Raw genomic sequence first — 26,419 nt, forward strand, 5'->3', positions numbered from 1 at the left:
CTCTCGGTTTTCTAGGTTTCTTTTAGAATCTGCAGAACACCAGAAGGTATTTTACCTGAGCTGAGCTGAGGTTTCTCACAAGATTCTTCTATGAAAATGTTCAAAATGGTCTGAAACAAGAAAGTTACAGAAATCCTACCAGTAACAGCACTCTACCATCAGTAGAACATTCGTTCTCATCTGGTCTACCTCTCTCTCTGTCTCTGTCTCTGTCTCTCTCTCTCACACGCACACACACATGCACACACACACACTGCAAACATATTGAGAGTAATGGAGTAAAAACTGTCAATTAAGGCTAAAAATACTAGAGAGAAGAGCATCTTTGCTAACACTTTCTGCAGTTAATGCTCAGAACAACTTTGAGAATGAAAACGATGACACTCACCTGACTGGTTATCAACATAGCTTTTTAGTTCACTTTAGCAGTGACAGATTCCTCTTCTGATATAATTACACAACATTTTAGATGCCTCATAAATATGTAGTGAGGAAGAGAGCAAACTGACACTTGAAAAACTGTTCAAAGAGGAGTTTGGGGTGGCTGGATAGAAACGCTGGGACTCTCTGCAAGTCACCCTGGCATGAGGCAAGTCACCTAACAAGCAGGAGTGTCAAGAGCAGAACCCAGACCTCCTGATGTCCAGAGCCAGGGGACTGCACCACCCTCAGGACCCACCTCTCTACCCTACCCTTGCAATTAAGGCTGATCCTCACGGGCAATGACCTACAAACCAAACTCCATAGGGCTTGATGGAAAGCAGGCCAGCCTTCCATTTACAAGGTCTCCACTGTATTAAGAACTGTCTCCTTGTCTACATGTTTTGTCTCTTCCGCTGCTTATCTGAAAGTATTTTCTGTTTGTGTACACAATCATAGTCCTTCTTTTACTCTCTTTCTGTGCCTTTCCTTTAGTGGGAGAGTTAATTTTCCATATGGGAATATTTGTAAAATCAAATTTTCGCTGAGCCTTTACTGTATGCCCAGCACGGCGCTAGGTGCTCCGCACGCCTCACGTCCTTTAATCCTGACAACCACCCCATGAGGCGGGTACTACTATTCACCCCATTTCACAGAGGGGGAAATGCATGATGTCAGGTGACTTGGTCACAATCATCCATGAAGTAATGTCAGAGCTGGAATTTTAAATATTCAATCTTCATGCTGCACCAAAGCTTTTGTCACAGATCCCATTTTAGGGTTAAGAACCAGAGAAAAGACCTCTAGCGGTTTAATTTCTGGAGCCTATGGCAATTAAGAACTGTTCTTGCCTCTAGCAAAAACAATACAAAGCACTATTTTTTAAAAGGAAATGAACGTTTTCCACATGTTTTTCATTAGGATTGTAACTCTAATGAAATTTCGGCCAGATCAGTATCAACTCTAACAGGAACACAGCACTTGACACTGAAAGCAGACCCTGTGTCAGAATTGGAGCTGTGCTTCTCAAGCTTGGTGTTTAAAGGGATCCTCTGAAAAGCTAGTTAAAATGCAGATTCCTGAGATCCACCTCCCAGGTCTGATTCTGTAAGGCGCAGGTGGGGCCCAGGCATCCACATTGTAAGGCAGGCCCAGGAGATTCTGATGCAGGTAGACCACAGGCCCAACCTGGAGGAAACAGTGACTTAACAGCTGCAGTGAGATTTCCTCCAAAACTTGACAATGAAGGAAATAAGATTGTTTTTGGAGTTATCTACAACACTTGAATCAGCCAATGGATCAAAGCTAAGAAACAGGAATGAGACAGGATGGCTCCCAAACATAGTGTGACTGTGACATTGTGAAATAATGAGAAATATATACAGTCATGCATCACTTAACCACGGGATAAGTTCTGAGAAACGCATCGTTAGGTGATTTCGTCTTTGTGCAATCATCATAGAGTGTATTTACACAAACGTAGATGGTATAGCCTACTACACACCTAGATTATATGGTACTAATCTTATGGGACCACCATTGTATATGCAGTCCGTCCTTGACGGAAACATCATTATGTAGCACATGGCTGTATTTGGTCTTCATCTGGTTCCAGGAGAGTTCCTAAAACCCCTGTAATTTCCTGAGTGATATGGGTCAGAGAGCATCTTTTGTTACTTGTAATAAGCCCCATAAACCACATCTGAGTTTCCATTAATCAGGTGACTCTAGATGGGACCCTAGATAGCTTCTGGATGGGGGCTGGTTGGCAGAGGAGAAGGAAATCAGAGGGTTGGAACTTGCAGTCTCAATCTCCAGTGAGGGGAAAGGGGCTGTAGATTGAGTCAATCACCAACTGCCAATGATTTAATCAATCACGCCTATGTAACAGAACCTCCATAAAAACCCTAAACGAAGGAGTCTGGAGCGTTTCTGGGCTGGTGAACAAATCCACGAGCCAGGAGGGTGGCACACTCCAACTCCATGCGGACAGAAACTCCTGCACTCAGGACTGTACCTCGCTCTATGCACCTCTTCATCTGCCTGTCCATTTGTATCCTTCATAATATCCTTTATAATAAACCAGTAAATGTAAGTCAACTGTTTCCTCTGCGTTCTGTGAATCATTATAGCAAATTATCATTCTGAGGAGAGGGTCCTGGGAACTCCTGATTTGTAGTGCAGATGGACAGAACTGTAGGCAAGCTGGGGGACCCACTCCTTGTGAGTGGCATCTGAAGTAGGAGGCAGGCTTCTGGGACTGAGGCGTGTGCACTCACACTGGGTAGTTAGTGTCAGAACTGAATTAAATTACAGGATGCCCAGTTGGTGTCTGCAGAGAATTGGAGAATTGCTTGGTGTGGTAAATCAACACGTCTGGTGTCAGATGTGTTCCACGTAGGTAAAAAACAGATCATAGTGGTAGGAATAACTTATCCTTAACTCAGCAGAAAATAGTACTATATCTTAAGAAAGACTGTGTCAATCACAAACCTAGCTTAAAAAAAGCAGATCATAGATTCAAATTCCAAAGAAGAAAGAATCTTAGCCAATGCACTTCAAGGATTCTAGGTCCCTGGTAGCATCGTCCAGAGGGGAAGAAGAACAGGATGCATCAGGCTATGCAGCCTGATGCCATTTAAATATTTGATTCCTCTGACTCCCCTTTGGCAAAGACCATGTTCCCCAAGCAACCTTTTGCTTATGCCTGGTTTCTCGTGTGGTTGTCTAGAGGGAGAGAATGCCTAGTCACGCAGTTTAGGGCAAATCAGGCCATGTGATAATGATTTCTGGTTGGGAAATAATACACCAGCACTGAGAATATGTACTGACTCTGTAATGTCAAGAAATCCAATACCTGCGAGAGTGATCATTCTTATCATAAATTAATAAGTTGATATTTTGGCTATAGTATTTCAGTCTCCTGAACTTGATTAATGATTCTATCCGGAAGAGATGGACCTGCTTTTAGAGCCTAGTTTTAGAGCCTGTCAGCTAGACCCTAGGCCACAAATGCCACCTGGTAAAGTCTGTTGGGTATCTTATCTGACCCTCAGTGTCAACTTGTGAGTGGAAAAGTATGCTTAACTTTCTAAATGTGGCCCCTTCACTTTACTAGAGAGAAGTAAAAATAAGAGAAATGGAACGTGTCATCCTTATATTTAATAGCTCAATCATTGGTGAATGAGATATCTAGCCATTATTCTAGAAGTATGGCTAAATCAAGTTTAATACTTAAAAAGGGAAAAAAGAACAGACTGGTTCAAACCATCATAACTATTTCATTGTTTTTTCGGGCAGTGCTCTAATACTACCCAAACTGGTTAAGTCACCCATGTTCCCACCCCATTCTTATCCTGTCACTCTTCTAAATCTAAGTATGCTTAAAACAACGACACACCAAAAGAATATATGAAAGTTCCAGACACAGTGGAAGAATTTGGTGTCCAAGTAACAAAGTCTGAATCTCCCTGACTTCTCTCCAAGAGCTACAGCTCTAACTTTATGACATTACCCCCCAGCTATTCCCAATTATCTCAAACTTACACATCTAAAATCAAAAACATCGTCTTTCTCCAAAAGCTAGTTCTTCTTCCCAACTTCACTATTTCTGAAAACTAGCATTTTCTTAGTCTTCAAACTGACATCTTTGATTCTACTCTCTCCCTCACCATCCACATCCAATCAATCACCAAATCCTAGAGATTCTTCCTTTCTTCCACTTCTGTTCTATTATAAAAGCTACTAGTCTTCTCCAGTCCTCAGAATCTCAAATGGATTATTGCGAGACTCTCATAACTGCCTGCCTCTTTGCCCCTCCAATATATTCTTTATTATTTTTTTTTTGAGCAAGATCAGACCTGAGCTAACATCCAATACCAATCCTCCTCTTTTTTTTTTGCTGAGGAAGACTGGCCCTGGACTAACATCCTTGCCCATCTTCCTCTACTTTATATGGGACGCTGCCACAGCATGGCTTGACAAGCAGTGCGTCAGTGAGCGCCCGGGATCTGAACCTGCGAACTCCAGGGCACCAAAGCAGAGCACGGGCACTTAACCGCTGCGCCACTGGGCTGGCTCCCCTGCAACATATTCTAACCACCAGTGTCAGATATACCTTCCTCAAACTCCACCTTACAAATGGCACTCCCTTTCTCATAACCATTAGTCAGTTTTCACTAACAAAAGCAAGTTCACAATTAAGCATTAGCCTTCTCCGATCTGGCCTCCACCTGCCTATCTGACCTCTCAAATTATCCAACCAAATTGCTAGAAGCATTGATCCTCACACCTAGAGCAAAAGTTCCCAAAGAGGATTTCAGGGGGACACTGAGGTCAAAATTATTTTCATAATATTAAGATGTTATTTACAGTCTTTTTCACTGTGTTGACATTTAACTGATGGGGCACAAAAAATAATGGATAAAATTGCTGGCATCTCAGCATGAAGCAAGTCAATGGCATCAATTATACCAGCAATTACTGTATTCCCAAATACTACAGAATCCTACTAAAAACAACACCAGTTTCACCTAAAAATGTCCTTGTTGAAGCAGTAAAATTGATTAATTTTATTAAATCTCAACCTTTAAGTCTACACTTTTAACATAGGTATGCATAAAGCACTTTTGCTGCACATGGAGGTATGAGCGTTGTTTTAAGGAAAAGTACATGGAACACTCTTTTTACATGAAAGAATGACTGACAGACAAGCTATGGTTATTCAAATTTGGGTACTAGGCAGATATTTTCTCAAAAATGAATGAGGTGAGCCTGTCGTTTCAGGGAAAACAACTGACAATATTTGTTGCCAATGATAAAATGTGAGCTTTTGAGCAAAAATTAGAATTTTGGAAAACTTTTATCTGCCACTGTGAGCTTGACAGCTTCCCAATAATTAATGACTTTTCTGATGAGATGGGTGGTGAGATTAATGAATGTAATGTTTTCATATTGTATAATGAAATGTGTCAACATTTGGAAGATCTTCATAACTCACTGAACCAATATTTCCAATTCACCAATGCACGATGTTACAAAATTATGTATGGGTAAAACACCCACTCAAAATGTATGACAGACCAATGGATTTTAACATCACAGAGTACAAAAAACTTTACGATTGTGGTTTCAGATTCCACATTGTAACTAACCTTTAAGAAACTACAGGTTTTGGTGCAACATCAAAAAAGAATATCCACAATTACCTGAAAAGGCTATTAAAATTATTCCTCTCTGTTCCACCTACATATCTATATGAGGCTGGCAGAATTTTCGTCATCTACTTCAAACAAAACAATGTATTGCGACGCACTAAAGGTAGAAGCAGATAAAAGAATCTAGCTGCCTTCGATTAAGCCATATATTCAAGAGATTTGCAATAAATAAAGCAGTATCACTTTCTCACTAAATTGTTGTTGGCCTTGGAAAAAATGCTTATTTTTCATATAACATTCTATTTTTGTTAACATTAATGGGTTTCTTATTCTTCTTTTTAAAATGAATACCTTTTAAAAGTATCTCAGTTTTAATTTTAATAAATGTTGATAGATATAATGCACATAAACAAAAGATCTTTGGGGTTCTCAATAGTTTTTGAGGGTGTAAAGGGGTCTCCAAGACCAAAAGTTTGAGAACACTGCCTTAGAGAAATCTCTTCTTTTGCTTTCTTCCAGTTTCTTTTTTCTGTGCACCTAAACTTCTTTACTTCTTTTACTTCTCTTCTTTACTTCTCTAAGCCCCAGTTATCTTTCAATTCTATCCTCTTCTTGTATCACATGAGCCCTCCAGGTCAAGAAATGCCTTACTTATCTGGAAGATCTGTTCAATACATTTGGCAAAAATCTACCTGTTATCACTACTTATGTTTCGAGGTAAATGCATTCTCTCCACGAAATTTTTTTAACACGAGCATGTCCCAGGCACTGTTTATTCTATGTGCTGGGAATCTAGCAGTGAACAAAACCAACCAGACCCCTTCCTCTTGCAGCTTACAGTCCAGCGTCACCACTCCAAGTATGGTTGAGCACCAGAAGTATCAACATCACCTGAGAGAGCTTGTTAAAAATGCAGAATCTCCACAATTGAAATTTTTTTTTAAATTTTTTAACGCAGAATCTCAGGCCCCAGCCTAGACCTACTAAATCAGAATCTGCATTTCAACAAGATCCCCAGGAGATTTTCCTGCACATTATCATTTGAGAAGCAGAAGATTTATGCATCTCTACTTATTGTGAACTTCTTGGGGGTAAACTATTACCTTAAATTTGTTGTACTGCTAGTATAAATAATACAGTTTACTTGTTATGCTAATCATTCACTCAAACATGAGTATTCATTGCACGGACTCATTTCTGGGGATTAAAAAAATAACAAGTGCAAAATAGCCCATATCCTGAAGAAGCTTTCCATCTCATAGCAAAGATAAGAAAATGATTATACTGATAGCTAACATTTCAAAGAAACGCTTTTTGTGGGCCAGGTATTGAGCCAAGGGCTTTACGTAACAATCTTATAAGGTAGGTACTATTATTATTCCCACTTCAGAGATAAGAAACTTGGAGCTCAGAGAAAGTGAGTAAGAAAGTGATGGAGCTGGGATGATTCAGGTTGTCTGACTCTAAAACCCAGAAAGTGGTAAATGCCATAAGAGAGTTGAAGACTTAAAAGAATCTTGAGGAAGGAGCCTGTGAGTTCCTTGAAGAAAAGATTATGCCTCAATCTTGGAATCACATAGAGCACTTGCTCAGTTTCTTGCACATATTAGGATCTCAGTAGACATTCAATGATCAAAAGTGTGCGAGTGGATTAAGGTTAACCTATCATCCTTACTAAAAGTATCCTAAAAATAAACAGTCTAGATTTTACCAATCCAATAATTCTTAACTCCATTAAAGACATAATGGACCTGAGGTGAAAATGCTTCTCTGATATACTACACGCAGAGTCCATTCTGACTCGGGGCTCTTGTTCCACAGCACATAGAGAAAAAATAATGAGGAGACAGCGGGACAAGACATCAACTAAAAGGTGAAAGCCACTTGGAAATCCTGAAAGAAGCTGATGCTTATTATGGAGAAAGAAAGGAAGGGCAGGAGGTCATGGAATGTCTCCCTTGTCCACAGTGTCAAGGGGTGAAAGGAAATGTTGGTCAAAGATCCCCCAGAGGACATACCCCTGGAGCAGACACAGAAAAGCAAAGCAGAAACTGGAGAGTTAGCCCATTCCTGAGAGATGTCCCTAGAGGCTTCCATCACCAGGTATCTCACCACCCCCAGCCCTTGACCTTCCCTTGCTACACCTCTCATCAGACCCTTCGCAATGGTCTAAAGGTGGAGTCATCTCCATTCTTCCACTTTCTGACAATTCCACATGGAACCATGACTACATTTTCTTCTGAGAAAAGGTTCTATGGTTCTATTAATACTACTCTACATGTCTATTAGGGATTAAACAGGATTTCATGGGCGAGCCATCTTGTATACCTTGTATAACCTTCACATATATTATCATTTGTATGAGAAAAAGTGTCCTGGTAACAAACAGACAACAGATCAAAACCAGCTTCCCAAACAAGCTATTTATAGGATGCAAATCTACCTTTATAATATCCCAGATGTACCAATTCAGTTCTATATGAAGACTTCTTCAAATAACACTGAGGGAGAAAAATAATCAGCTAACAATGTTCCTAATGATATTAAGGAAGAATACCTGTGAGGATTAAATTCAACCATATTCATGAGTAAATCTATAGAAAGTAAAACAAAAAGAAAAAAATGAAAGCTCACATACAATAAATATCATCTCCTCTCTTAGGTACCAACACGAATGTTTTGGAGTTGGAGTCAATGCTGATATCATATGATTTTCTAAAGTCAAATGATTCCATTTTTTCAGTCAAATCTGTTCAAATATGAAGCTTTTATTTCACTATTTTGCAAGGGTTCTAACAGGGAAATGCAATATATAAATTTAAGGGTAACTGGTAACTACCCTCACATTTATGAAAGCAAACTGGGTATATTAACTGAGTCAGACTTGAGGCACAAAATTTATGAACCACCCACATCCCAGCTTTTGAAAAGCTAATGTTTTCCCTGCTCTAACCAGATTAACAGATGGAGAACTCAGAGAAGTCATCTAAAGATGTCTTTGGAAATTTCAAGCATGTTTTGCTTAACAGTTCATGTCACACTTTATAATTCTACCAGAAGGCATGGGACTGAGACTAGGATGACTATGATTAAAAGAAGTCGGTAGATCCAAGGATGTTGCTACTATGGCATTACACTTGTATGCAGCTGTAGCAGGCAAGACCAACACTAGCCTAGTTCTTTCTACCATAATAATTTCACATGTATCTGATGGCTGAGTCCATTGACACTTGTGAGCAGGGGTCCACAAGCCCAATGCCTCGAGCTACAGAGGACAGGACCATCTAAAAGGCTGCCACTGACTGTTGCCTCTTTAGCATTCGAGCCCAACGTTGTGCGATTTCTGGATTTACAAGAGAAATGAGAGACTCATATTTTTATGTAAAAGCTCCCAATTTCTAAGCATTGGTATTGAATTCAAAGTTTTCTAAAACATTGTCTACCGGACAAAACCTGTCTGTAGGTTGTCTGTACATTCCCCAGCACTGCCCGTGTGTGATCTCTGAAGCTTTCTTGGCATCATACTGCCTTTGCATTGACCTAAAGTTAGAGTCATATCTTTTTCTTTTATATTTTGCATAGCTCCTAAGAAAATCCTGTATATTTGGCAAGCAATGTCTCAAAAAGAGGTAAAAAAAAAAAATTGCTATTATTAATAACCCTGTCTGTTCTTAAGCTTTGCTCCCCATCTCCATATGCCAAGTTCCCTGAACTATCCCTCTAGAGCTGAGCCGTATTGCTAAATGTTAAGCTTTATTATATCTGTATCATGTTTTTCTGCCTTTCCTGCACTTATTCCCAATCTCAGTTGGGTTTATGGGTTCATATTCACCAGTACCAGTATCAGGTCCACACCTAAGTTTCCTCATCTCTACAATAAAACGTTTTGACAAAAGTAACCCCAAACTATCTTGAGGTCTCTTGCAGCATATTCTATTTGCTTACCAATTCTGAAATACCTGCAAGTGTTAGCTTTCCTTGTTGAAAAAATTGAATATAATAATTCTTGCAAATAACCTCTCACATCTCCTCTGTGTTGCATATATTAAGGAATTATCTACAAAAACATCCGTACTGGGTTTAATAGTATTCCCCCCAAAATTCACATCCACGTAGAACCTTAGAATGTGACCTTATTTGGAAATAGGGTCTTTGCAGATATAATCAGTCAAGGCAAGGTCATATGGGCTGAGGTAGGGTAGACTCTAAATCCAATGACTGGTGTCCTTATAAGAAGGTCATGGAAGACAGAGGCAGAGATTGCAGTGATGCAGCTACAAGCCAAGGAATGCCAAGCATTGCCAGGAACTACCAGAAGCTTGGAAGAGGCAAAGAAGGAGCCTTCAAAGGGAGCATGACCCTAGTGACACCTTGATTTTGGACATCTAGCCTCTAGAACTGTGAGCGAATAAATTTCTGATGTTTTAAGCCACCAAGTGTGTGGTAATTTGTTGCAGCAGCCCTGAGAAACTAATAAAACATCTAAACATCTTACCCTCTTCTTTGCTTGGAAACATAGGCTGCCTGGGGTCTGGGATGGGCTTTATCTTTTCACACTTACTGAGGCATTACATGTGCAAAATGGGACAAAACACCCATAGACACATTTTAGAAGGCACTCTACATATGGTGGGGGCTTCATCTACGGCAACAGGAAACTGTCTGTGATCCATTTGAGGTCATAGACTGGTTCTAATTTATTTCTATGTCTCAGGTACCTAGCACAGTACACAGAATAGACTGTTAAAAAATCATTGGCTGGGGCCGGCTCAGTGGTGCAAGCGGTTAAGTGCGCGTGCTCCACTGCGGCGGCCCAGGGTTTGCCGGTTCAGATCCTGGGCGCGCACCGACGCACTGCTTGCCAGGCCATGCTGTGGCGGCGTCCCATATAAAGCAGAGGAAGATGGGCACGGATGTCAGCCCAGGGCCAGTCTTCTTCAGCAAAAAAAAAAAAAAAAAAAAACAGGAGGATTGGCAGATGTTGGCACAAGGCTGATCTCCTCACAAAAAAAAAAAAAAAATCAATGGCATGTGTATGTATATATGAATTAACAAATGAAAGAATGAATGGATGAACTAATGAATAAAGCTGTAATGAACAAATTCACCAACTCTTGTCAACTCACATGGATAATACTTCTCAGTGAAAATCATGGTCCATTTCAAATTACAGATCCATTTCAAATTTCCACGGATGTAGGTAAGTTCAAGCTTGCTGACTATCTGGATGTTTCTGTAGCCTCTTGGCTTTTAAAACCATAAATCTCTCTAAGTATATATTAATTTAAGGTTCTTTTGGGAAGATAACAAGTTTAGGCAGATAGTTCATGATGAAATTTGTCCAGAAAATTTCCGAAAGTGTCCAGGAGTATTTTTGTCTCTATGATCCCACTGAGTCACAATCTTAGTGGCTACATACCCTCCTCCAAGGGCACAAGGGCAACACTTGGCACTCTGAAAGCACCTCATGCAAGACTACTAGAGGACTCCATCCAGTCGCTTCCTAAACAGCCACTCTCCGTCCATACTACCCCCTCCCCTGAAGCTCAACATCTTGCCAAACTGGGAACTAAAATTTTTATTTTCAAAATGCCAGCAAAGCAGAGATAAGAGTGGGGGAGAAATCATGAATTAAACTTCTTTATGATTAATAAAAAAGAGAAGAAAGAGATTCCTTACTTTTCAACAGCTCTAAGGGGCAATGATCTCCCCAGATCTCCACCCACTGAAAGTCTCCAGCACAGATAACTTCAAGCGCCTGAACTTTCACACCTCAATCAACTGAAGTTCTTCTTCCTCTGAGCACTCTCTACCCCACAGCACTCTAGCCTCTAACAGCTCCTTCCTGGTTCCATCTTGAATATATCTACTGTCTTGTGCTCAGTACTAGACTGTTAGACTTTTCCTGCCACTCATTTCATTTTATTCATTTTTTGTTCCCTGAACTACCTAGTATAATACTTTATAATGGAAGGCAAACAAAAACTATCTTGAATAATTTTTGTTTAGAACTTTCTAAACATACTTAATTGAGAAAAATCATTTTCTTCCTTAAGTTCACAGGGTGAGACAAGAAATATTTTTATACATCTTACCCCGAGGTACTAAAATCTAATTTGGAAATCACACTATCCAGTGTGTCCGAGCTATTTCGGAAACATCTCACATCTGTCTTCTTGAATTCCTCCTGTCACATCATGGAACTCTCAACTGAGAAGACAAGACAGGAAGGCTAGTGAATCACTAAAGGGTGTTTAAAAGATTAAAATTAATTCAGCAGGGCAAACCAGCTGAAAACTGGGCCTTTCCTATATCCTGGAATTTTTTCTTAAAGGGATGGGAACTTTCTAAAAGCAATTTAAAAATCATTTATGGTTGAAATTACCAAAAACCATTTGACATAAAATAAACATTTAGAAGAAGTTTCTAAAAGTGTTAATAATACAAACTTATCCAAAGCTCTAATACTCTTAAGATACCTAAGGTCAAAAACAAGAAGTGCTGCCAATTGTGTTCACATAATCAGGTTTGTGCCCTGGCTTTCGCCCTCACCAACTATCCAGCTTGAAAAAGAGCTGCACTTGCTTGCCTGAAGACTGGAAACCAATCAATTTAAGACATCAAAGGACTCAAACTCTAGGGCAACATGGATCAACTTGCAATGCAAGACAAAGTGTTAAGGCAAGTGAAACCAAAATGGCCCTTTTCCTTGGCACTGCCTTTCTGGCTTATAGTCCTATAGACTCAAATACAAAGAATGTTTGTGGTAGCCTAGAATATAAATAAGAATCACTCTATCCAGGTGCTCTAAACAATTGTTTTATACAAGTTGTGCTTATTTTGTCTATTTCTATAGCTGTACTAATACAGCAAACCTCAGAGAGCATCCATGTTTGTGGTCCAGCTCCATCTATCCAACCAGCAAACAGATAACATTAATGGAGCCTCTTACTATATGTTATGTACTATGTGGAGAGGTTCACATCACACATAATGAAGACTTGGCTCCTGCCTTCATGGCACTCTAAGTCTAAATGGAAACTTTTGAGAAAGGTTACAAACCACTGAGAGGAACATGATGACAAAGACCTGGAAATATTTCTTTATGGGTACAGAGAAAGGACTTTCAACAGCTCAGAGGGTCTAGAAAGGTTCACAGAGATGACATTTGAATTAAATCTCAATTGCTCATAGGAATGGAACGATCCTCTGAAATATAATTTTCCATTTTCCAGATTCTCAAGTTAACTACCACACACATCCAGTTGAAGTGGAAGAAGTCTGATGTACTCAGCCTCTGCGGCCACATGCCTACATCTGAAGACTACAGTAAGGTGGAAACCACTGGATGCTGTGTCCGAAGACCTTGGTTCAAGTCCCAGCATGACCACCTGAGTGTGAGAAGGTATCATAAACAAGATCTGGCACGTAGTAGGCCCACAATTTCACTGTGCCTTCCTCAATAACTCTGGTTATTCAGCCGCACCTTTTACAAGGCAACATCATCAATTAAGTTATAAAATACACCCAATATCAAGAGCAGACATTGATGAAGACATAACATCAAATGATTTACAATACATCAGGACCATTTGGGGATATATAGATGGCCTCCATTTTTACTCAATTAATCATTACTTACTTACTAAGTGCACCTGCTACATTTCAGGCAGTGACAATACAAAGATGAAGACAAACCAATCCCTGCCCTTAGGATGCAGAAAGTCCTAACTAAAATCAGAGTCCAAAATACAGGTAACTCATAATTAAGAGAGAAGTCAACTTTTATATGGTACTGCTGTACTGATAATGATGATCATTAATAATAAGCAATAATAATAATAATTGATAATGATGATCACTAATAATAATAAGCAATAAATAATAATATTAAGCTCTTGCTATATGCCAGACACTGTTCTAGGAGCTCTTTGAAGATGCTCTCACTTAATCCTCATAATACGCCTATGTCAAAACCCTACTATCACCCCCATTTTACAGATGAGAGGCTATGTAAACTGCTTACATGTAACAGAATTGGGATCTGAACTCAGGACGTTGACTCTAAGGCCCATGGTCTCAATGGTAAGTTAATAAAGCATTAGCCCCATTGACACACCATCTAGATTAGATTTTCTCTGTGTATATCCTGCCTTTCTACACTTAGCAATGAACCTAATTTTGAAATGGCTATTCTACAAGACCACGCCGTTTCACAGTCTGTATCTTCAATTTTATTAAGCCCTACACTAAACCTAAGTTACATGTTGGTACCAACAAGGTACTGAAACCTGTGCCCAGATGGCATCAAAATGTCGTGTCTTTCAAAAGTTTTCATGAAGCAAACCTAAAACACCCGGTGATTAACAAAGAGACTACACACAATCTCACCAACCTGTATTTATCTGAGCCATCCTGCATACCTGGGGCCACTGAGGAAACTGTGTCTCTGGCAAAACTCTAACTAGATTAAAAATTCACTTTCAAGTACCAAAATGATGCAACCTTTTCTTTTTTTGTGTGTGTGAGGAAGATCGGCCCTGAGCTAACATCTGCCAATCCTCCTCTTTTTGCTGAGGAAGACTGGCCCTGGGCTAACATCCATGCCCATCTTCCTCCACTTTATATGGGACGCCGCCACAGCATGGCTTGCCAAGCGGTGCATTGGTGCGCACCTGGCATCCGAACCGGCGAACCCCAGGCCACTGCAGCGGAGCGCACACACTTAACTGCTTGCACCACTGGGCGGGCCTCCAACCTTTTCTTTTAGAATGGGGTCAAGACACTCTTTTTAACTTATCTAAACTCCTATGAAACTCAGTAATTTCACAGATGCTTTTTTCTAATTGCCTTGTGTTTTCTCAAAGGACAGACTCCACAGGAGGAACAGAGCAGCAACATATTGTACACATGACTGATTGTGCAAAAACAAGTTACTAACACGCTGGAGGGGGCAATTCAGAAAGAAAGGGAAATAGAAAGTAGTCAATCTCTGGGTTAGGCAGTGCATTTTATTCTGTAAATAGCATTCTAACTTGGAAAGGATACCCCTAAGGTAGAAATGAGTCTGTTCTATTTTTCTAGGCTCCCCAAAGCACAGTCTATAGTCCAAAGATAATTGTGTCATGATTTAGTCATAAAACACCCACCCCTGTGATGAGTATTTACTTAACACAGTAAATAAGTGAATATATACGCTTTTTATATATGTACTATGGCACTGCATACTAGTATATTACAAAATAATTGCTATTTTTTCTTTCCTTTCAATAGTATTCATGTTTATTATATACATAAACAAAACATATGTAATAAACACCTATCTTACCATTACAAGTGAAACATACAATGTTTCATTTAAAATGACTGTGATCATTGGAAAGATGAAATCAAAAGAAATACCAGGGCCGGCCCCGTGGCTTAGTGGTTAAGTGCGCGCGCTCTGCTACTGGCGGCCCAGGTTCGGATCCGGGTGCGCACCGACGCACCGCTTCTCCGGCCATGCTGAGGTCGCGTCCCACATACAGCAACTAGAAGGATGTGCAACTATGACATACAACTATCTACTGGGGCTTTGGGGAAAAAAAAGGAGGAGGATTGGCAATTGATGTTAGCTCAGAGCTGGTCTTCCTCAGCAGAAAGAGGAGGATTAGCAGGGATGTTAGCTCAGGGCTGATCTTCCTCAAAAAAAAAAAAGAAAAAAAGAAATACCAATGCTGAATAATTGCTTATTTTACTAATTTAAGTAGTGGTCACTACCTGAAGAGTGATCATGAAGTAAAGTGGTTTCTTTTCACTGGCTCTGAGGAAATTCCAAAAGAATTCCCAAATTTTATTTATTTATTTATTTATTTGTGAGGAAGATTAGCCCTGAGCTAACATCAGCTGCCAATCCTCCTCTTTTTGCCGAGGAAGATTGGCCCTGGGCTAACATCCGTGCCCATCTTCCTCCACTTTACATGGGACGCCACCACAGCAGGGCTTGACAAGCAGTGCGTCGGTGTGCACCCAGGATCTGAACCTGCGAACTCCAGGCCACCGAAGCGGAGCGTGCACACTTAACCACTACGCCACGGGGCCGGCCCCCCAACTATTATTAACATTAATGTTTTGAGATACTGCAGCATGCTGAAACAAGTACAGAGATCCCAAGGGGACCATTGTGAAGGATAGCACAGGTTTGGCTTCTAGTATATTTTTTAAAAACTTGATCTCACTGCTTTAGAGTCACAGCTAACACATTCTTTCAAGCATATTTGATTCAAAACATCTATCCTTAGAGATCCATTAAGGACCATCACCCTATTGTCATCCTTACTTTACAATTCAGAGGTCTTCAAAATCAACTCTAAGAGAGAAAAATGAACATATCCTCTCAACACGTCAGGAAACTCTAATCCAGTTCTCATGACATGCCAAGCCCTATAATGGGTTCTGTAGAAAAACCCAACAGAAAGTAATGCCAGGACACTGAGCAAATGAGTGGTGAGCAGAGAGGATCCGGAAAGGGTTCCCGGAGAGAGTCACAGTGGATGCAGCAGAGTGCACATTTTCAGCTTAAACTTTGTGCTCTCCACAGGCCCTTACTGACTCCAGCACTCAATAAGCGAGGAGGCTGTGGACAGAAATAACCTAAATACTCAGCAGTGAGAGAATCACTAAATAAATCATGGAGCTTGAATATGTGGAGCAGCATGCCTAGTACTTAAAAAACCTGAGGTAGAAAAACAGTATATCCTGATACGGACTGCTCTACAAAATATATACTTAAGTGGAAAAAGCAAAGCATTCACAAAACAATGTAATGTGAGTAATTTTTTCCTGTTTTAACTTTTTATTGTGGAAAATTTTAAACATTCAAAATTAGAACAGAATAATGAAGCCTCATATACCCACCTTTAACAATTACCAACTTATGAGCAATTTTGTTTTTTTTATCCCCACCCCAATTATTCTGGAGAAAAATCCCACACACAATATTATTTATATCAGTGTATATTATATTATGTAATGTTATATATATTATACTATTATATACTGGTATATTAGTATATATCTCTAAAAAGTAAGAATTTGGGGCTGGCCCTGTGGCCTAGTGGTTAAGTTCGGTGTGCTCCACTTCAGCGGCCCAGGTTCAGTTCCCAGGCACGGACCTACACCACTCATCGGCAGCCATGCTGTGGGGGCGACCCACATACAAAATAGAGGAAGGCTGGCGCAGATGTAAGCTCAAGGAGAATCTTCCTCAAGTAAAAAGAGGAAGATTGGCAACAGATGTTAGCTGGGGGCAAATCTTCCTCAGCAAAAAACAAATAAATAAAAAAATAAACATAAACAAAAAGTAAGGATTCTTTAAAAATATCATTATCATAAAATTTGGTTAAATTTTAAAATTTATTATAAATGCAGATATATGCCTAAAATTTTTTCTGCAAGGAAATACTTTAAAAAATAAAAAGGCAGTGGTCATCATTGGGAAAAGAGGCTAGACTGCGAAACAGGGGAGATTTTACTCATTTAATACCTCTCAGTAAAATTTAAAATACAACTACAACAGAAAGCGCTGTGCCTAGAAGAGCAACAGAAAGGCTGCCATGACCGGAGGAAGACAGTGAGGCCTTAGGGCAAACACCAGGTAAAGTCTGGATGTGAGACTCTCAAGGAGTCCTCTATGTAGATTCAAATACTAGCAGATGACAGTGTCCCTCAGCTATAGGATATGAATTCCTCTAAATGGGTAAAAAGTAATAGAGAGTTGTGAACTCAGTGACATTACTAAACATAATTATGATTCCAAAAATGTGCAGGGCCAGACATTTATGAGATGAAATGGACTCCTCTCAATCTTCCTACCGCCATATCCAGCTACAGCAGGCTGATGAAATCTATCATTTAAAGTACTGCAATTTTAAATGGCACTTCAAAAACACTTCTTTTTTTTATACACAAGTTAATGTCTTAACTTTCTCCTTCTCTTTTCCTTATCTGTAGGCCTTGTAATTTCTCTTCCATATAGGTTGGAAAAATGTTATTTCCTTCCCTGGTGGTTCTATCTGTTCTCTTATATCCATATCCCATTAACATAGCCCTGGGACCCATTAGGGCAGCTGCAGGGTTACATTAAAGAAATAAGCCTTTGTGAATACTCGTTTACACTGAATTCAGAAACCACAAAGTTCTCCACATCTTTTAATCTAATGATCAGTATAATGGGAGCTATGAGAACATGAGGTTAAAAGTAGCTGACTTTTAGGACCCTGTTCATTTCTGTCACAATTTTGACTCCTCTGACAAATCCAAAGATGTCATGAATATAGACGAACGTCAGGAAAGACTGGTCTCAGACTAGTTAAAATCCTAAACTTCTGAAGATATTTTAAAAGAAACACCACTTTCTCACTTTCAAATATCACTTAAACAAGGCTAATAAAATGTTCTCCAGTGAAGGTCAAAAGGGAAATGTCTTTAATGAATCGACTTTTAACTTTTCATTAGCTTGAGCATAAATAATTTCTGAGAACTTTAAAATAGTTGGTTCTCTTAATCGGTTATATCCTGCCCCCCGAAACTGTATTTCTTCTACTATTTTGCTTAACAAAACCAAATATTTCTAGATACTATCAAGAAATAGTTCACTGGAAGCATAATTTCTAAACAGATAATGTTTTATTGTACTTAACACCAAGGACCTATTTCCTTGAGAAAAGTGCTTACCAGAACAAACAACTTAGGTAATGAACCAAAATGAAACTAACCTAAAATGTGGTAGAGGAATCTAACAATATTTTCTACACAAATTGCCCAATTTTACCTCAAGAGGCTCATGTTCTTCTCTGGTTGAAAATGAATTTTTTTGGCCAGTCTAGAGATTTAGTCCACCAATAATTGAAATCACCAAAAGCAAGTGCTCCCGTAGGCTACACCTTTCCCATGGGTACCTGTTTCGTCCGGGGAGCTGGGTGAGGCGCTATCTTGGGACAGTGTTGTCCAGCTGGACTCCTCATCGCTTGGTGCCAGGTTCTGGATCCGGTGCAGCGCACAATCAGTTTTGGCCCCCGTTTTAGGATGATCCTTCTTGGTCTCCGGGCTGGATGACACTGTGGCTATTTGGCCATCTTCAGGGCTGAACTGGGGTCTGTTTGGTTTCTGCAGCAGCAAATCGCCATTCCCAACGATGGTGGAGGCCTGATCCTGGGCCGGCTGGGACTTCTCTTCCACAACCCTATGCTGGTTGCCCAAGTTCTGCTCGAGTTCTCTGGTTGAGGTTTCCAGGTCTGCATAGTAATTTAGGAAGCTCTTGGTTCTCCTGGGTTGGGAGGGTAAGATTTCACAGCCCGAGGAATCCTGTGGGTGGGGCTCTTTACCCTCTAACTTCTCAGAAGTTATGTTGATGACTGCAGTGGGGCTGACATTTTTGTTGGGGTCCTGTTGCCCTTGTTCTGCAGCCTTCCGGAGCTGGTTCTCCCCATTTTTCACCAGCTTGATGTTGGCAGAGCCATTTCCCAGCAGGGGCTGTGCAGCTGGATCTGAGAGGCCCATGGCTGTCTGGATGTCAGTTAGTGCATATTTTTTCCTGCATTTGGGGGGTGTGCTGTTCTTGGTTTCTGTGTGTTTTATTTCAGCGTTCAACAGTTCATTGTGGGAGGAACGGAGATTAAGGGTATTTGGCGGTGTGGCTGGGCTGTTCCGATTCGCAACGTCTGTGGTTCCGCTGCTGGCCATAAACACTGCCAAAGTGTCTACACCTGAGTCAGCTGGAAAACGACAAAACTGGTCATTAGACGCTTGCCATGATGAAACTACTTAGCATACAAAGTGAGCAAACATTTTTATACAGGAAATTGAAAGAAGTAATGCTTCTGTTGCATACGTTTTTGTAAAATTGACCCATTTTCCTCTTTATTTTCACCCTTTGCTCATATATTAAATAGGAGCAAATGAAAGGCTTAACGTGGATACACAAAAGCCAATTTATAGAAAACCTAAGAGGTCTGAGGGTCCAAATTTTACTTAGAATAAAAAAAAAATCTCTTTTGAATTCATATAAAAGCATTTTCTTCTGGTGGCTGGTCTTCATTTTTCACAACCTTGAAAATCATCACCTTTCTAAACATTTACACCACATTTCTATTCTGTAGTTCCCTCAGGCAACAAAAAAGTTGCTCAAAAATCCTCTGGGGCTCCAGCTTTCTTAATTAACCTAAAAGGTCATTGTTCAATGATGCACCATACGTCTAAGGTAATTGTTTTCAACCATTTTTAGAAATTGTGTTCTGAATGCCTGGAAAAATCAAACCTCCATTAGAGTTTGCTAACGTCTTTGTGAACATTTTTGACCTGGGCTTAGTGTTTACACTAAACAGAAATTTTGGAGAAATGGCTTAATTGCTCAAGAACGTACACACGCACATAAAACTATTACTAATAATGTAGCACAGAGCCCTTGGCCACAGACGTGTTAGGGCCCCCAAAGAGGTCTGAATATATTCCACTGAATTAAAACATAGACTCAGCTCTCTCCAGGCACCATGTGCGCTTGCAGAGCTCCCAGGAAACTATCTGACAGTTACATTTATCTCAAATATTGTCCACACCATCAGTGATTTATTCCATGTGTCATGCTAGGAAGAAAGAAAGGTTCCTCAGTCTAGAAGGGAATAAAATTCACCAGCAAGATTCCTAAGGTTTCACGTTTCTCAGTCTATGAAGAATGACTACTTTCTTATCTGATCCTTTGCCCTCCACAGAACTCTGTGAGTTCTACACCAGTAGAAATTGAACCAAAGCACAGCTCCTAACATTCCTAAAATTGTATTGTGACAACTCCCTCTTCCTCCCGCAGGCATAACAGGGACCTCTTCAGGAGAGGAAGGCAAGAATTATCTTCTGTTCGGGAGCTTAGAGGTATCTCTATCATCAAATACTCAGGATGGGCTGTTTTAGAAAAGAGTCACCCACTCATCCTAGAGTCTGTGTGCTGCCAGGAAGCAAGGCAGCACGTGTACTCTCTAGGCCGTGTCCACATTTATAACAGAATGACCATGTGGCCCAGAGAGATAGGTAAGTGCTGTAACCCCAAGTGCTTAGACCTTGGGACCTATTCTTTAAAATTATTATTTATAATAATTACCCAGCACCCCATCTCAACACTTGGGCTTCATTTTACAGAGATCTAGTGCCTTTCTCCCTTTTAAACAATACTCTGATGATTAAATTCTAAAAAAATTTTTAATTTTTTAAAAAACTGTTTTGACTACCACTCTATGGAAAACACGTTTCAATTTACAGCCTCACTCAAGAGTAGCATTTGATATGAGAAAGGCCCACCTTGAACCCACCTGAAGTTTCCCCTGAGACACACATCCATAACACAGGCACACAAGAGAAAATTATATTTAGACTCTTGGGTATTACGAGTGACATTATTATGAGAAAGCTGAAAATCTGCTGGCTTTTTAAAAGGCATGGCAAAATATTTCTGTGAAGCTATTTTATGATGTTAGGTACTATATCCTAACAATGTTATTAGGGAGAAATTTTTATTTGTTTATAATCATAAACATTTTCAGAAAGAATACCATCAAAATTTCTAGGTGATTTAATACTTAAGTAGCTTTTATATCCTGGATGTGATGGATAAAAACTTTCAGCCATTTTGGATCCCCTTGCCCTCCCTATGCCCTTTCTAACTCTTGTGCTGGCTAGAAATTGTAAGGGTAGATGTGTAAGTTAGAACAACAGGACCATCCTATCCAAGACAGCCCTCTATATGCTGTTTTTATAGATCAAAGCCTGACACAGTTTGATTGTGTATCCTAGATATTAAATGACTGTATCATCTGGAAGCAAAATGAATGGTTCAGACCTAGAAGGAATGCAGCCAAGTTAACCCTATGAAGTATATAGTTGTCTCTAGGAGTTAATATATCGGCTAGGCAGTCATTTGGGCTCAAAAGGGTCATGAAGTAGGCACAGGTTAAAAAATTCCTAGAAAGACCAAGGCTGTGGGAAGAAGACTCCAAAAGCGGGAGGCAGTGCCCATGAGGATGAGAGCACAGACCTCAGAATCAGAGAGAAGGCTCAAGCCCCATCCGTGCTACTTATTGCTGAGGGATCTAGGACATCAGACCTTCTCTTTCCTTGTCTGAAAAATGGGGACAATAATGGTACCTGGTTGTTGTGAGGATTAAAATGAGAAATGCCTGCAGAGAGTTTAGCATAGTACATAACACTCAATGTCAGCAACCCTCACCCCTTTTCATCTAAGTGATAGAGCACAGGGCTGCCTGCCAGGGCCCCAAATTAACCACACTATTTGGTCTCAGTGACAGAAATGGTCTTGTGGCAGAGACAAACAGAGAGTAAATAGACTAACAAGAGGGGATAAAGAAGTTGGGTTTTTAATTATGAAAAAAAAAAACCCACATTCCTCAGGTTTAAGAGGAAGGAGGTTTGTGTCTCTTTTCCAAGGAAAGAAAGTCTTACCATTTTTCTTTATACTTTCTAATATTTAGCTGTTTTCTTTGGAGCCAAAAAGCCTAAGAATAAGTCCAAACTCCTTGACACAACAGACAAGTCACTTAAACTCCCCATTTCTTTGCTGTAAAATGGGGATATAATAGTATCTACTCCTCAGTGAGCGTTGTTGAGGCCTACGAGAGATGACTGCCAAGCATCTGACCTAACGGCTGGCATTCTGTCAGAGCTCAATATGTGTTAAGGATGATTATTATCTTACGGCTCCCTCCTTCCTCGCACACTTTGTCTCTGACCACCGTACCCCTCACGCCACCGTTTACTGAGCCCTTTCTTTTTGTCAGGCACTGTGCTGGGAACGGGGAGACCAAGACACCCAAGATCCCACCTGCTAAGTGCTTTCAGCCTTGCAGAAGACAAACACATAATAATAAAGTAATAGAAATCAACCAGGGCGGGAATGGGGCAGGTGCAAGGGAGTTAAGTGGTCTCCCCACCTCAGGCTGGAGAAGATGTGAAGGTAAGATTACCATCTGAGGAGTCTGAGCAAATCAAGACATGAAAGGAGAGGTGGTACGGAGGATGGGGCAGAGATCCTACAAGACACGCTCCAAGAGTCTGGACTTGACCCTGAGACAGAGAAGAAGATCAAGCGCTTCAACAGCAGCATGAAGAATGAATCAGAAGCTGAAGTGTGTGTGTGTTAGTGTGTCTGCGTTGTATTTGTTTATGTGCTGGGGGGAGATGGCATCTTTCTTCCAGCATATTCTCCAAGAAGGAGATGACTGTGATGAAAAGGCATTAAAGAAGCAAGGTAAATTAGGCAATTAAAACATCAGGGGTTGTCAGGCAAAGAGTGGAATTAGGTAGACAGAGGGTGTCTCCCTAACCAAAGAGGCAGGCTGGCCCCATCTTCACGCTCTCCCTGTCTGGTGTTAGAGCTTGACTCTGCCATTTACCGAAGGGAAGCGAAACCCAAGCATGGAGACCAGCTGGAAGGCTACTGCAATAGTCCAGTCAAGACAGCAGGGTGAGCACAACATGGGCATGGAGACTTAGGTATGGAGGGAAATTCTTTCTCTCTTACTGCCATAGTTCCAGCTCTGGTCATTCATCTGTTGACCAGGGCATGAAGATGAGGTCTCCATTAGCCACCTGGATTTAGAGGTGAGGACTGAAAAGAGCCTGGTCAACTGTGTGATTGGAAGGACATCGGTGACTTCTGTCACATCAGCTTCAGGCGACTGGCAAAGGTGGGCAGAGTGACCTTTGAGGAGCTTCACTATGAACAAAGGTGGGGGAAAAAGAAGAGCAGTTGGAGTATGATCTGGGGTTATGGGAAGGAATTTTTGTTTTTTAAGGATGAGAGTCTTAGCCATCTTTTATTGTTTATAGGCTGGAAAAGCAGAAGCCAGCCGAGAGGGGGAAAGCGGAAACACTCAAGAGGGAAAGACCAGTAATGTAGAATCCAGGCGATGAGAGGGGAGGAGGGACCACAGCAGATGTGGAAGAGGCAGCCTTGCCCAAGACTAGAGAAACTTCTTCACATGAGAAGGGAGGATACGGAGTAATGATGGGGACAGGACATCTGTCATTGCGGTGACACAAAACCAAGGAACAGCAAAACTGATAGCCTCAATTTTCCCTATGAAGATAAAGTCTTCCCCTGAGCGGAAGCATCTATGGGAACATGAGGACAGGGACAAAGTTTAGAAATATTCACAAGGGAGAAACACAGAGTTAGTGACTTTTTTTTAATTTGAAGTTTGATGGCATAGAAACAGATACATTGATCAATGGAACAGAATTAAGAGCCCAGAAATAAACCCACGCATATATGGTCAATTAATTTATGACAAAGGAGCCAAGAATATACAACGGGGAAAGGACAGTCCCTTTAATAAATGGTGTTTGGAAAACTGGATAGCCACATGCAAAAGAATGAAACTGGACCACTTACACCACACACAAAAAGTAACTCAAAATGGATTAAACACTTGACTTAAGACCTGAAACCATAAAACTCCTAGAAGAAAACAGGGGCTAAGCTCTGTGACACAGGTTTTGGCAATGATTTTTTGGATTTGACATCAAAATCAAAGGCAACAAAAGCAAAAATAAACAAGTGGGATTACATCAAACCAAAAGCTTTTGCACAGCAAAGGAAACCAGCAACAAAATAAAAAAGCAACTTACAGAATGGAGAAAAAAAAAGTAGTCCCAGAGGGGGTTGTGATTAAGGTGTCTGGTGTAGGGGAGTGAATGGATGGGGAATGCACTCTGGGATCTGGCCTGGAGACGGTAGGGAATGGAGCCGGGAGGAGGGTGAAGAGCTGGGAGAAAAGGAAAAGGCCAAGGGATCGGAGGTCTCCAAAAGGTCAAGGAATAGATGTGACAGGAACAAGGAAATGTTCTCAACTCTAGCTGCATGCATCCCTTGGGGAGCTAGGAAAAAGCACAGAAGCCTAGGCTCCACCCCTAAAGACACCCCCAAAGCTACTGATTCAATGAGTCTGGGATTGGCCCCAGCCAGGGTAGTAAAATGTTCTTTGGGTGATTCCAACATGTGGCCAAGGCTGCGAACCACTGGAATAAAGAATTGAGAGGTTTGGAAGGATATGATGATAGATCTCCGAATTAATGATTTTGGAGGCACTTGGGATACTCTGACCACGCGTGTTATGTTCCTTGTCCTTGCCCATATTCTCAGCATCCTTTCCTCTTGTCTGGCAAATTTCTACTTCTCTTTCAAGATTCAGGGTAGAGGTCACCTATTTGTGAAGCCTTCTCCTGCCCTTCCAGGTAGACTCCAGGGCTCCTTCTACACTCCCAAACCTTCATAAACATATCTCTACTACAGCGTCATTCACATTGCTTTGTTTTTAACCTGTTTGAGTTGTCCACTAGAGTGTAGCCTCCAGCAACTAGCACAGCAGTCTAGCACACAGTAGGTACTCAATAAATGTTTGTGGAATAAAACACTGAATAAAAAGAAAAAGACGAGTGTTTCATTAACATCTCAAGAAATGTTTATATATAAAGTCCAGGGCCGGCCCCGTGGCTTAGCAGTTAAGTGCACGTGCTCTGCTGCTGGCGGCCCGGGGTTCAGATCCCGGGCACGCACCGACGCACCGCTTCTCAGGCCATGCTGAGGCCGCGTCCCACATACAGCAACTAGAAGGATGTGCAGCTATGACATACAACTATCTACTGGGGCTATGGGGGAAAAAATAAATAAATAAAATAAATAAAACTTATATATAAAGTCTAGGTAGAATTTTTGAGTTTCTTATAAAGATTGAAAGGAGACCACCCTTATTGCCTAAATAGTTAAGTCAACAGTAAATTCATTTTCCTTTCTTTGAAAATGCTAACAAGATTAGAAAGGGAAAGGGTGATCAGTGGTCAGTTAAATTAGCCTTTATCCCATGTAGGATCTGAGCAAGATTTAAAATAAAATCCTTCATATACTATCTAGACCAATTTATTTTTCTCCTCAGTCTCAGCTCAAGAAAATTCTTGCTCAATTCTGCCATAACTCCCTAAAGAAGAAAAGACTATTTATTTAGAGTCAAAGATACACATTTTGTGACCTAGCGGGGATTGGTGTAGTACTTCTCTGCCAAATGTGATTTCTCATCCCTTGTAATCCTATCAGCTCGGAGTTTTCCATGCTTTGGTCTGAACAGCACTGGAGGCCCAGCAAAGGCTCTGGTGCACACTGCACATGTGCTCCTGTCACCCCCATGACCGCCACTCCCCAATTCTGGGCCTTCCTCTGTTCCTCACTTCCTCATATTTACCATCTGTATCATCAGCAACAACAAATAGAAGAGAATTAAGTAGAATGGAAAATAGCAACATAATAATAACATAAATATAAAAATCTATGCAGAAAAATCAATGCTCTATGGATATAAAAATGAAAGGATGGGGCCAGCTCGGTGGCACAGCGGTTAAGTGCCTGTGCTCTGCTGCAGCGGCCCTGGGTTCAGATCCTGGGCACGCACCAACACACTGCTTATCAAGCCATGCTGTGGCGGCATCCCATATAAAGTAGAAGAAGATGGGCACGGATATTAGCCCAGGGCCAGTCTTCCTCAGCAAAAAGAGAAGGATTGGCAGATGTTAGCTCAGGGCTGATCTCCCTTACAAGAAAAAAAAAAAAAAAAAATGAAAGGATGACTATCTTCCCCTTCTACCTTAGGACCACTCCCCCGCCCCCAGCCCCCATGTTTTAATTTCTCTAATCTACATGTAGGACATTGTAGCCTGCTTGCCCCACTACTAAAGCTACATTGAGACGTGAAAGTTGGTGCATTTAAGCTGGTTCCATTTATCTCAGCCTCACATGATTTTACTTAAGA

General features: G+C 40.7%; 1 protein-coding gene across 15 annotated transcripts in view; it reads right to left on the reverse strand.

The window, feature by feature from the left end:
- The window catches only part of APBB2 (amyloid beta precursor protein binding family B member 2), a 355,319-nt gene that overhangs the window by 154,673 nt on the left and 174,227 nt on the right, over positions 1-26,419 (reverse strand). For all 15 annotated transcript variants that reach the window (XM_058546954.1, XM_058546953.1, XM_058546952.1 and 12 more), the window contains one exon: positions 18,515-19,330. In XM_058546954.1, the coding sequence (XP_058402937.1) occupies positions 18,515-19,330 (816 nt within the window). The remainder of the gene's footprint in view (positions 1-18,514; positions 19,331-26,419) is intronic.

Source organism: Diceros bicornis, chromosome 8 (genome assembly GCF_020826845.1).
Source record: "Diceros bicornis minor isolate mBicDic1 chromosome 8, mDicBic1.mat.cur, whole genome shotgun sequence".
NCBI lineage: Eukaryota > Metazoa > Chordata > Mammalia > Perissodactyla > Rhinocerotidae > Diceros > Diceros bicornis.